This window comes from Oncorhynchus tshawytscha, linkage group LG07 (assembly GCF_018296145.1).
Source record: "Oncorhynchus tshawytscha isolate Ot180627B linkage group LG07, Otsh_v2.0, whole genome shotgun sequence".
NCBI classification, from domain to species: Eukaryota; Metazoa; Chordata; class Actinopteri; order Salmoniformes; family Salmonidae; genus Oncorhynchus; species Oncorhynchus tshawytscha.
The window spans coordinates 1,310,050-1,323,430 of NC_056435.1; the positions used below are offsets into that span (position 1 = coordinate 1,310,050).

At 45.4% G+C, this 13,381-nt stretch overlaps 1 protein-coding gene across 19 annotated transcripts in view; it reads right to left on the reverse strand.

The window, feature by feature from the left end:
- Positions 1-13,381, reverse strand: part of LOC112242541 (peripheral plasma membrane protein CASK-like) — a 68,730-nt gene that overhangs the window by 45,403 nt on the left and 9,946 nt on the right. For all 19 annotated transcript variants that reach the window (XM_042323759.1, XM_042323774.1, XM_042323768.1 and 16 more), the window contains exon 2: positions 12,399-12,511. In XM_042323759.1, coding sequence (XP_042179693.1) covers positions 12,399-12,511 — 113 coding nt within the window. The remainder of the gene's footprint in view (positions 1-12,398; positions 12,512-13,381) is intronic.

Genomic DNA, 13,381 nt, shown 5'->3' on the forward strand with positions numbered 1-13,381 from the left:
CTTTCTCTCCCTCTCTCTTCTTCTCCCTCTGTTGCTCTACACCTAACTCTTTCTCTCCCTCTTCTTCTTCTCCCTCTGTTGCTCTACTTCTAACTCTCTCTTTCTCCCTCTGTTGCTCTACTTCTAACTCTCTGTTGCTCTACTTCTAACTCTCTTTCTCCCCCTCTTCTTCTTCTCCCTCTGTTGCTCTACACCTAACTCTTTCTCTCCCTCTTCTTCTTCTCCCTCTGTTGCTCTACTTCTAACTCTCTCTTCTTCTCCCTCTGTTGCTCTACTTCTAACTCTCTTTCTCCCCCTCTTCTTCTTCTCCCCTCCGTTGCTCTACTTCTAACTCTCTTTCTCCCCCTCTTCTTCTTCTCCCCTCTGTTGCTCTACTTCTAACTCTCTTTCTCCCCCTCTCTTTTCCCTCTCTGTTGCTCTACTTCTAACTCTGTTGCTCTACACCTAACTCTGTTGCTCTACATCTAACTCTGTTGCTCTACTTCTAACTCTGTTGCTCTACACCTAACTCTGTTGCTCTACTTCTAACTCTGTTGCTCTACATCTAACTCTGTTGCTCTACACCTAACTCTTTCTCTCCCTCTTCTTCTTCTCCCTCTGTTGCTCTACTTCTAACTCTCTCTTTCTCCCTCTGTTGCTCTACTTCTAACTCTCTGTTGCTCTACACCTAACTCTTTCTCTCCCTCTCCCTTCTTCTCCCTCTGTTGCTCTACTTCTAACTCTCTTTCTCCCTCTCTTCTTCTCCCTCTGTTGCTCTACATCTAACTCTGTTGCTCTACACCTAACTCTTTCTCTCCCTCTTCTTCTTCTCCCTCTGTTGCTCTACTTCTAACTCTCTCTTTCTCCCTCTGTTGCTCTACTTCTAACTCTCTGTTGCTCTACACTTAACTCTCTTTCTCTCCCTCTCTCTTCTTCTCCCTATGTTGCTCTACTTCTAACTCTCTTTCTCCCCCTCTTCTTCTTCTCCCCCTCTGTTGCTCTACTTCTAACTCTCTTTCTCCCCCTCTGTTGCTCTACTTCTAACTCTCTTTCTCCCCCTCTCTTCTCCCTCTCTGTTGCTCTACTTCTAACTCTCTTTCTCCCCCTCTTCTTCTCCCTCCCTCTCATCTTCTCCCTCTGTTGCTCTACTTCTAACTCTCTTTCTCCCTCTCTGTTGCTCTACTTCTAACTCTTTCTCCCCCTCTTCTTCTTACATATTCAATCAATCCCTATACCAGTCTGCTGTTCCCACATGCTTCAAGAGGGCCACCATTGTTCCTGTTCCCAAGAAAGCTAAGGTAACTGAGCTAAACGACTACCGCCCCGTAGCACTCACATCCGTCATCATGAAGTGCTTTGAGAGACTAGTCAAGGACCATATCACCTCCACCCTACCTGACACCCTAGACCCACTCCAATTTGCTTACCGCCCAAATAGGTCCACAGACGATGCAATCTCAACCACACTGCACACTGCCCTAACCCATCTGGACAAGAGGAATACCTATGTGAGAATGCTGTTCATCGACTACAGCTCGGCATTCAACACCATAGTAACCTCCAAGCTCGCCATCAAGCTCGAGACCCTGGGTCTCGACCCCGCCCTGTGCAACTGGGTACTGGACTTCCTGACGGGCCGCCCCCAGGTGGTGAGGGTAGGCAACAACATCTCCTCCCCGCTGATCCTCAACACTGGGGCCCCACAAGGGTGCGTTCTGAGCCCTCTCCTGTACTCCCTGTTCACACACGGCTGCGTGGCCACGCACGCCTCCAACTCAATCATCAAGTTTGCGGACGACACAACAGTGGTAGGCTTGATTACCAACAACGACGAGACGGCCTACAGGGAGGAGGTGAGGGCCCTCGGAGTGTGGTGTCAGGAAAATAACCTCACACTCAACGTCAACAAAACTAAGGAGATGATTGTGGACTTTAGGAAACAGCAGAGGGAACACCCCCCCATCCACATCGATGGAACAGTAGTGGAGAGGGTAGCAAGTTTTAAGTTCCTCGGCATACACATCACAGACAAACTGAATTGGTCCACTCACACAGACAGCATCGTGAGGAAGGCGCAGCAGCGCCTCTTCAACCTCAGGAGGCTGAAGAAATTCGGCTTGTCACCAAAAGCACTCACAAACTTCTACAGATGCACAATCGAGAGCATCCTGGCGGGCTGTATCACCGCCTGGTATGGCAACTGCACCGCCCTCAACCGTAAGGCTCTCCAGAGGGTAGTGAGGTCTGCACAACGCATCACCGGGGGCAAACTACCTGCCCTCCAGGACACCTACACCACCCGATGCTACAGGAAGGCCATAAAGATCATCAAGGACATCAACCACCCGAGCCACTGCCTGTTCACCCCGCTGTCATCCAGAAGGCGAGGTCAGTACAGGTGCATCAAAGCTGGGACCGAGAGACTGAAAAACAGCTTATATCTCAAGGCCATCAGACTGTTAAACAGCCACCACTAACATTGAGTGGCTACTGCCAACACACTGTCAATGACACTGACTCTACTCCAGCCACTTTAGTAATGGGAATTGATGGGAAATGATGTAAATATATCACTAGCCACTTTAAACAATGCTACCTTATATAATGTTACTTACCCTACATTGTTCATCTCATATGCATACGTAGATACTGTACTCTATATCATCGACTGCATCCTTATGTAATACATGTATCACTAGCCACTTTAACTATGCCACTTGGTTTACATACTCATCTCATATGTATATACTGTACTCGATATCATCTACTGTATCTTGCCTATGCTGCTCTGTACCATCACTCATTCATATATCCTTATGTACATATTCTTTATCCCCTTACACTGTGTATAAGACAGTAGTTTTTTGGAATTGTTAGTTAGATTACTTGTTCGTTATTACTGCATTGTCGGAACTAGAAGCACAAGCATTTCGCTACACTCGCATTAACATCTGCTAACCATGTGTATGTGACAAATAAAATTTGATTTTCTCCCGCTCTGTTGCTCTACTTCTAACACTCTCTTTCTCCCTCTGTTGCTCTACTTCTAACTCTCTTTCTCCCTCTGTTGCTCTACTTCTAACTCTCTTTCTCCCCCTCTTCTTCTTCTCCCCCTCTGTTGCTCTACTTCTAACTCTCTTTCTCCCCCTCCTCTTCTTCTCCCTCTCTGTTGCTCTACTTCTAACTCTCTTTCTCCCCCCTCTCTTCTTCTCCCCCTTTCTTTTCCTCCCCCTCTCTTCTTCTCCTAACTCGCTTTCTCCCTCTCTTCTTCTCCTAACTCTCTTTCTCCCCCTTCTTTTTCTCCCCCTCTTCTTCTCCTAACTCTCTTTCTCCCCCACTCTTCTTCTCCTAACTCTCTTTCTCCCCCCTCTTCTTCTCCCTCTCTTCTTCTCCTAACTCTCTTTCTCCCCCTCTTCTTCTCCCCTCTCTTCTTCTCCTAACTCTCTTTCTCTCCCTCTCTTCTTCTCCCTCTGTTGCTCTACTTCTACCTCTTTTCTCCCCCTCTCTTCTTCTCCTAACTCTCTTTCTCTTCTTCTCCCTCTGTTGCTCTACTTCTAATGCTCTTTCTCCCCCTCTCTTCTTCTCCCTCTGTTGTTCTACTTCTAACTCTCTTTCTCTCCCTCTCTGTTGCTCTACTTCTAACTCTTTCTCTCCCTCTCTTCTTCTCCCTCTTTGTTGCTCTCTTTCTCTCCCTCTCTTCTTCTCCCTCTCTGTTGCTCTACTTCTAACTCTCTTTCTCCCTCTGTTGTTCTACTTCTAACTCTCTTTCTCCCCCTCTTCTTCTTCTCCCTCTGTTGCTCTACTTCTAACTCTCTCTTTCTCCCTCTGTTGCTCTACTTCTAACTCTCTTTCTCCCCCTCTCTTCTCCCTCTCTGTTGCTCTAGTTCTAACTCTCTCTTTCTCCCTCTCTGTTGCTCCACTTCTAACTCTCTGTTGCTCTACTTCTAACTCTCTTTCTCCCCCTCTCTTCTCCCTCTCTGTTGCTCTACTTCTAACTCTCTCTTTCTCCCTCTCTGTTGCTCTACTTCTAACTCTCTGTTGCTCTACTTCTAACGTTCTCTTTCTCCCTCTGTTGCTCTACTTCTAACTCTTTCTCCCTCTCTGTTGCTCTACTTCTAACTCTTTCTCCCTCTCTGTTGCTCTACTTCTAACTCTCTTTCTCCCCCTATTCATCTTCTCCCCCTCTGTTGCTCTACTTCTAACTCTCTTTCTCTCCCTCTCTTCTTCTCCCTCTGTTGCTCTACTTCTAACTCTCTTTCTCCCCCTATCTTCTTCTCCCTCTGTTGTTCTACAGTGCCTTGCGAAAGTATTCGGCCCCCTTGAACTTTGCGACCTTTTGCCACATTTCAGGCTTCAAACATAAAGATATAAAACTGTATTTTTTTGTGAAGAATCAACAACAAGTGGGACACAATCATGAAGTGGAACAACATTTATTGGATATTTCAAACTTTTTTAACAAATCAAAAACTGAAAAATTGGGCGTGCAAAATTATTCAGCCCCCTTAAGTTAATACTTTATAGCGCCACCTTTTGCTGTGATTACAGCTGTAAGTCGCTTGGGGTATGTCTCTATCAGTTTTGCACATCGAGAGACTGAATTTTTTCCCATTCCTCCTTGCAAAACAGCTCGAGCTCAGTGAGGTTGGATGGAGAGCATTTGTGAACAGCAGTTTTCAGTTCTTTCCACAGATTCTTGATTGGATTCAGGTCTGGACTTTGACTTGGCCATTCTAACACCTGGATATGTTATTTTTGAACCATTCCATTGTAGATTTTGCTTTATGTTTTGGATCATTGTCTTGTTGGAAGACAAATCTCCATCCCAGTCTCAGGTCTTTTGCAGACTCCATCAGGTTTTCTTCCAGAATGGTCCTGTATTTGGCTCCATCCATCTTCCCATCAATTTTAACCATCTTCCCTGTCCCTGCTGAAGAAAAGCAGGCCCAAACCATGATGCTGCCACCACCATGTTTGACAGTGGGGATGGTGTATTCATGGTGATGAGCTGTGTTGCTTTTACGCCAAACATAACGTTTTGCATTGTTGCCAAAAAGTTCAATTTTGGTTTCATCTGACCAGAGCACCTTCTTCCACATGTTTGGTGTGTCTCCCAGGTGGCTTGTGGCAAACTTTAAACAACACTTTTTATGGATATCTTTAAGAAATGGCTTTCTTCTTGCCACTCTTCCATAAAGGCCAGATTTGTGCAATATTCGACTGATTGTTGTCCTATGGACAGAGTCTCCCACCTCAGCTGTAGATCTCTGCAGTTCATCCAGAGTGATCATGGGCCTCTTGGCTGCATCTCTGATCTGTCTTCTCCTTCTATGAGCTGAGAGTTTAGAGGGACGGCCAGGTCTTGGTAGATTTGCAGTGGTCTGATACTCCTTCCATTTCAATATTATCGCTTGCACAGTGCTCCTTGGGATGTTTAAAGCTTGGGAAATCTTTTTGTATCCAAATCCGGCTTTAAACTTCTTCACAACAGTATCTCGGACCTGCCTGGTGTGTTCCTTGTTCTTCATGATGCTCTCTGCGCTTTTAACGGACCTCTGAGACTATCACAGTGCAGGTGCATTTATACGGAGACTTGTTTACACACAGGTGGATTGTATTAATCATCATTAGTCATTTAGGTCAACATTGGATCATTCAGAGATCCTCACTGAACTTCTGGAGAGAGTTTGCTGCACTGAAAGTAAAGGGGCTGAATAATTTTGCACGCCCAATTTTTCAGTTTTTGATTTGTTAAAAAAGTTTGAAATATCCAATAAATGTTGTTCCACTTCATGATTGTGTCCCACTTGTTGTTGATTCTTCACAAAAAAATACAGTTTTATATCTTTATGTTTGAAGCCTGAAATGTGGCAAAAGGTTGCAAAGTTCAAGGGGGCCGAATACTTTCGCAAGGCACTGTACTTCTAACTCTCTTTCTCTCCCTCTCTGTTGCTCTACTTCTAACTCTTTCTCCCCCTCTCTTCTTCTCCTAACTCTCTTTCTCCCCCTCTCTTCTTCTCCCTCTCTGTTGCTCTACTTCTAACTCTCTTTCTCCCCCTCTCTTCTCCTCTCTGTTGCTCTACTTCTAACTCTCTTTCTCCCCTCTTCTTCTTCTCCCTCTCTGTTGCTCTACTTCTAACTCTCTTTCTCCCCTCTCTTCTCCCTCTCTGTTGCTCTACTTCTAACTCTCTTTCTCCCCCTCTTCTTCTTCTCCCTCTCTGTTGCTCTACTTCTAACTCTCTTTCTCCCCTCTTCTTCTTCTCCCTCTCTGTTGCTCTACTTCTAACTCTCTTTCTCCCCCTCTCTTCTCCCTCTCTGTTGCTCTACTTCTAACTCTCTTTCTCCCCCTCTCTTCTCCCTCTCTGTTGCTCTACTTCTAACTCTCTTTCTCCCCCTCTTCTTCTTCTCCCCTCTGTTGCTCTCTTCTAACTCTCTTTCTCCCCCTCTCTCTTCTCGCTCTCTTCTTCTCCTAACTCTTCTCCCTCTTTCTCCCCCTCTCTTTCCCTAACTCTCTTTCTTCTTTTTCTCTTTTTCTAACTCTCTCTTTTCTCCTCTCTTCTTCTCCCTCTCCTCTTCTTCTTCTCCTCTCTTCTTCTCTAACTCTCTTTCTCCCCTCTCTTCTTCTCCTAACTCTCTTTCCTCCTCTCTTCTTCTCCCCCTCTCTTCTTTCTCCTAACTCTCTTTTCCCCCTCTCTTCTTCTCCTAACTCTCTTTCTCCCCCCTCTTCTTCTCCCCCTCTCTTCTTCTCCTCTTCTTCTCCCCTTCTTCTCCTAACTCTCTTTTCTCCCCTCTCTTTTCTCCCCCTCTCTTCTTCTCCTAACTCTCTCTCTCTCTTCTCCTCTCTCTTCTTTCTCTCTTTCTCCCCCTCTTCTTCTTCCCCTCTCTTTTCTCTCTTCTTCTCCTCTCTTTTCTCCTCTCTTCTCTTTCTTCCCTCTCTTCTTCCTAACTCTCTTTCTCCCCCTCTCTTCTTCTCCTAACTCTCTTTCTCCCCTCTCTTCTCTCCCCCTCTCTTCTTCTCCTAACTCTCTTTCTCCCCCTCTTCTTCTCTACTCTCTTTCTCCCCTCTCTTTTCTCCTAACTCTCCTCTCTTCTTCTCCTAACTCTCTTTCTCCCCTCTCTTCCCTCTCTTCTTCTCCCCTCTCTTTCTCCCCCTCTCTTCTTCTCCTAACTCTCTTTCTTCTTCTTCTCCTAACTCTCTTTCTCCCTCTCTCTTCTAACTCTCTCCCCTCTCTTCTTCTCTAACTCTCTTTCTCCCCCTCTCTTCTTCTCTAACTCTCTTTTCTCTCTTCCTCTCTTTCTTCTTCTTCCTAACTCTCTTTCTCCCCCTCTCTTCTTCTCCCTAACTCTCTTTCTCCCCCTCTCTTCTCCTAACTCTCTTTCTCCCCTCTCTTCTTCTCCTAACTCTCTTTCTCTCTCTTCTTCTCCTAACTCTCTTTCTCCCCCTCTCTTCTTCTCCTAACTCTCTTCTCCCCTTCTTCTTCCCTAACTCTCTTCTCCCCCCTCCCTCTCTTCTTCTCCTTAACTAACTCTTTCTCCCCCTCTTCTTCTCCTAACTCTCTTTCTCCCCTCTCTTCTTCTCCTAACTCTCTTTCTCCCCTCTCTCCCCCTCTCTTCTCCCTCTCTTTCTCCCCCTCTCTTCTTCTCCTAACTCTCTTTCTCCCTCTCTTTCTCCCCCTCTCTTCTTCTCCTAACTCTCTTTCTCCCTCTCTTCTTCTCCTAACTCTCTTTCTCCCCCCTCTTTTTCCCCTCTCTTCTTCTCCTAACTCTTTTTCTTCTCCCTCTCTTCTTCTCCTTCTCTTTCTCCCCCTCTCCCCTCTCTTCTTCTCCTAACTCTCTTTCTCCCCTCTCTTCTTCTCCTAACTCTCTTTCTCCCCCTCTTCTTCTCTCTCTTTTCCCCCTCTCTTCTTCTCCTAACTCTCTTCTCCCCCTTTCTCCCTCTCTTCTTTCTCCCCCTCTCTTCTTCTCCTAACTCTCTTTCTCCCCTCTCTTCTTCTCCTAACTCTCTTTCTCCCCTCTCTTCTTCTCCTAACTCTCCTTCTCCCCCTCTCTTTCTCCTAACTCTCTTTCTCCCCTCTCTTCTTCTCCTAACTCTCCTTCTCCCCCTCTCTTCTTCTCCTAACTCTCTTTCTCCCCCTCTCTTCTTCTCCTAACTCTCTTTCTCCCCCTCTCTTCTTCTCTAACTCTCTTCTCTAACCTCTTTCTCCCCCTCTCTTTCTCCCCTCTCTTTCCTAACTCTCTTTCTCCCCTCTCTTCTCTCTTTCTCCCCCTCTCTTTTTCTCCTTCTTTCTCCCCCTTCTTCTCCTAACTCTCTCCCCTCTCTCTCCCTCTTCTCCTAACTCTCTTTCTCCCCCTCTCTTCTTCTCCTCTTTCTCCCCTCTTCTTCTCCTAACTCTCTTTCTCCCCCTCTCTTCTTCTCCTAACTCTCTTTCTCCCTCTCTTCTTCTCTAACTCTCCCTCTCTTCTTCTCCCCTCTCTTCTCTCCCCCTTCTTTTTCTCCTAACTCTTTTTCTCCCCCTCTCTTCTTCCTAACTCTCTTTTTTCTCTTTTCTCCCCCTCTCTTTTTCTCCCCTCTCTTTTTCTCCCTCTCTTCTTCTCCTAACTCTCTTCTTTTCTCCCCCTCTCTTCTTCTCCTAACTCTCTTTCTCCCCCTCTCTTCTTCTCCCTCTCTTCTTCTCCTAACTCTCTTTCTCCCCCTCTCTTCTTCTCCTAACTCTCTTTCTCCCCCTCCCCCTCTTCTTCTCCTAACTCTCTTTCTCCCCTCTCTTCTTCTCCCCTCTCTTCTTCTCCTAACTCTCTTTCTCCCCCTCTTCTTCTCCTAACTCTCTTTCTCCCCCTCTCTTCTTCTCCCCCTCTCTTCTTCTCCCCTCTCTTTTCCCCCTCTCTTCTTCTCCTAACTCTCTTTTTCTCTTTTTCTCCCCTCTCTTCTCTCTCTCTTCTTCCCTCTCTTTTCTCCCCTCTTTTCCCCTCTCTCTTCTCTCCTAACTCTCTTTCTCCTCCTTCTCTCTTCTTCTCCTAACTCTCTTTCTCCCCCTCTCTTCTTCCCTCTCTCTCTCTTCCCTCTCTCTCTAACTCTCCCCTCTCTTCTTCTCCTAACTCTCTCTTTCTCCCCCTCTCTTCTTCTCCCCCTAACTCTTCTTCTCCTAACTCTCTTTCTCTCCCCTCCCCTCTCTTCTTCTCCTAACTCTTTTCTCCCCCTCTCTTCTTCTCCTAACTCTCTTTCTCCCCCTCTCTTTTCTCCTAACTCTTCTTCTCCTAACTCTCTTTCTCTCCCCTCTCTTCTTCTCTAACTCTCTTTAACTCTTTTTCTCCCCTCTCTTCTTCTCTAACCCTCTCTTTTTCTCCCCCTTCTTCTTCTCTAACTCTCTTTCTCTCCCTCTCTTCTTCTCTAACTCTCTTTCTCCCCCTCTCTTTTTCCCCTCTCTTCTTCTCCTAACTCTCTTTCTCCCCTCTCTTCTTCTCCTAACTCTCTTTCTCCCCCCTCTTCTTCTCTTTTTCTCCCCTCTCTTCTCTCCCCTAACTCTCTTTCTCTCCCTCTCTTCTTCTCCCTCTGTTGCTCTGCTTCTAACTCTCTTTCTCCCCATCTTCTTCTCCCTCTCATCTTCTCCCTCTGTTGCTCTACTTCTAATGCTCTTTCTCCCCCTCTCTTCTTCTCCTAACTCTCTTTCTCTCCCTCTCTTTCTCTCCCTCTCTGTTGTTCTACTTCTAACTCTCTTTCTCCCCCTCTTCTTCTTCTCCCTCTCTCTTTCTCCCTCTCTGTTGCTCTACTTCTAACTCTCTTTCTCCCCCTCTCTTCTCCCTCTCTGTTGCTCTACTTCTAACTCTCTCTTTCTCCCTCTGTTGCTCGACTTCTAACTCTCTTTCTCCCCCTCTTCTTCTTCTCCCTCTCTCTTTCTCCCTCTCTGTTGCTCTACTTCTAACTCTCTTTCTCCCCCTCTTTTCTCCCTCTCTGTTGCTCTACTTCTAACTCTCTCTTTCTCCCTCTGTTGCTCGACTTGTAACTCTCTTTCTACCCCTCTCTTCTTCTACCTCTCTGATTAGCAGGTATTCTTTCCCTCTATTAGTTTACTAGGTTATTCCAGACTATATCAGGTTACTAGGTTCTTCCAGACTACATCAGTTTATTAGGTTCTTCCAGACTCTATATCAGTTTATTAGGTTCTTCCAGACTCTATATCAGTTTATTAGGTTCTTCCAGACTCTATATCAGTTTACTAGGTTCTTCCAGAGCCAGACTCTATATCAGTTTATTAGGTTCTTCCAGACTCTATATCAGTTTATTAGGTTCTTCCAGACTCTATATCAGTTTACTAGGTTCTTCCAGAGCCAGACTCTATATCAGTTTACTAGGTTCTTCCAGAGCCAGACTCTATATCAGTTTACTAGGTTCTTCCAGACTCTATATCAGTTTACTAGGTTCTTCCAGACTCTATATCAGTTTACTAGGTTCTTCCAGACTCTATATCAGTTTATTAGGTTCTTCCAGACTCTATATCAGTTTACTAGGTTCTTCCAGAGCCAGACTCTATATCAGTTTATTAGGTTCTTCCAGACTCTATATCAGTTTACTAGGTTCTTCCAGAGCCAGACTCTATATCAGTTTACTAGGTTCTTCCAGAGCCAGACTCTATATCAGTTTACTAGGTTCTTCCAGAGCCAGACTCTATATCAGTTTACTAGGTTCTTCCAGACTCTATATCAGTTTACTAGGTTCTTCCAGACTCTATATCAGTTTACTAGGTTCTTCCAGACTCTATATCCGTTTACTAGGTTCTTCCAGACTCTATATCAGTTTACTAGGTTCTTCCAGACTCTATATCAGTTTACTAGGTTCTTCCAGAGCCAGACTCTATATCAGTTTACTAGGTTCTTTCAGACTCTATATCAGTTTACTAGGTTCTTCCAGACTCTATATCAGTTTACTAGGTTCTTCCAGAGCCAGACTCTATATCAGTTTACTAGGTTCTTCCAGACTCTATATCAGTTTACTAGGTTCTTCCAGAGCCAGACTCTATATCAGTTTACTAGGTTCTTCCAGACTCTATATCAGTTTACTAGGTTCTTCCAGACTCTATATCAGTTTACTAGGTTCTTCCAGACTGTATATCAGTTTACTAGGTTCTTCCAGAGCCAGACTCTATATCAGTTTACTAGGTTCTTCCAGACTCTATATCAGTTTACTAGCTTCTTCCAGAGCCAGACTCTATATCAGTTTACTAGGTTCTTCCAGACTCTATATCAGTTTACTAGGTTCTTCCAGAGCCAGACTCTATATCAGTTTACTAGGTTCTTCCAGACTCTATATCAGTTTACTAGCTTCTTCCAGAGCCAGACTCTATATCAGTTTACTAGGTTCTTCCAGACTCTATATCAGTTTACTAGGTTCTTCCAGAGCCAGACTCTATATCAGTTTACTAGGTTCTTCCAGACTCTATATCAGTTTACTAGGTTCTTCCAGACTCTATATCAGTTTACTAGGTTCTTCCAGAGCCAGACTCTATATCAGTTTACTAGGTTCTTCCAGACTCTATATCAGTTTACTAGGTTCTTCCAGAGCCAGACTCTATATCAGTTTACTAGGTTCTTCCAGACTCTATATCAGTTTACTAGGTTCTTCCAGAGCCAGACTCTATATCAGTTTACTAGGTTCTTCCAGACTCTATATCAGTTTACTAGGTTCTTCCAGAGCCAGACTCTATATCAGTTTACTAGGTTCTTCCAGACTCTATATCAGTTTACTAGGTTCTTCCAGAGCCAGGCTCTATATCAGTTTACTAGGTTCTTCCAGAGCCAGACTCTATATCAGTTTACTAGGTTCTTCCAGACTCTATATCAGTTTACTAGGTTCTTCCAGACTCTATATCAGTTTACTAGGTTCTTCCAGAGCCAGACTCTATATCAGTTTACTAGGTTCTTCCAGACTCTATATCAGTTTACTAGGTTCTTCCAGACTCTATATCAGTTTACTAGGTTCTTCCAGAGCCAGACTCTATATCAGTTTACTAGGTTCTTCCAGACTCTATATCAGTTTACTAGGTTCTTCCAGAGCCAGACTCTATATCAGTTTACTAGCTTCTTCCAGACTCTATATCAGTTTACTAGGTTCTTCCAGACTCTATATCAGTTTACTAGGTTCTTCCAGAGCCAGACTCTATATCAGTTTACTCAACAATCCCTCTTTATTACACTATCAATATTTTCACACACAATTCTGTCTTTCCATTCCCTTATGATGCTGTCCTTGGCCCAGCTCTGACCGGAGCATCACAGATGGCACACCATGAACGCCAAAACCCAGGGCACTGCCACCACAATGTGACACACACACACAGAACAGCATGACACGGCAGGAAACTGCATGGAAAGTTAGTATGCATCAGCGCTTTACCCACACACAGCGCATGAGTGTGACTCTTCCTTACCCTCTGTGCTGAGGCCAGGGCTGGAGGTGAAACTGGCCACATCTACGATCTTCACTGCAAACTGCTGCCCTGTGTCCCTGTTGATACAGCGCCTCACCACACTGAAGGGACCCCTGGAAGACAGAAAACACAGTGGGTTAATCACATTTCTCACACACACACACACACACACACACACACACACACACACACACACACACACACACACACACACACACACACACACACACAAGTGCCTTGGGAATAGGGGAAGGGGTTGATTTGGAATTCATTCTTGGATTATCTGGCACCTTTACATTCTCTCTGTTCTTCCCTGTTGGCCTTCAGTCATCACAGTGCAGTAACAATAACCCAACAGCCCTGGATATGATGGAGCCTAATGCTGGAGATGGAGCAGCTAGCGACGTAGCCTAGCCTCCTCTCCTCCGCCTGGGGAATTACAGAGCAGTGGTGAGCACAGCTGTGAAGACGAAAATAAAAGCCCCATTTCAGAGGCCTCGAGGTAGGGAGAACAAGCATTGTTGACAGGTGCCTTGGACCAGGGTGGTGGGTTGAGGATATGATCATGCAGGGAAGTGTACTGGGCAAGGGTGTAATTCCCAAAGGGACTGTGGGGCACACAAGGGTGTGGCCGTGCACACACACACAAAAATACAGAAAACAGTAGTAGAGGAAATAAACCTAGATCAAACACACACATTCACACATTTGTGCACACACACCCTCGCACTCAAGTCCCCATTGCACACGGTGCTCGGGGGGGGGCTCTGTGAAGACTGACCCATAAGCTAAAGAAAATGTCCCTCAGACATTACTCGATCTGTGAAACCTCCAGTGGGGTTGAAAGACAGCCCTGGCTGACATACGTTTATGTCCTTAAGACAAAGGCGCAAGCCGAAAAACAACCACTGGTTCACCTCCACCTAGCTCCTTCCAAAAGGAGTAACACTGCTTCCCTTCCCCCCATAGCTCCTTCCAAAGGA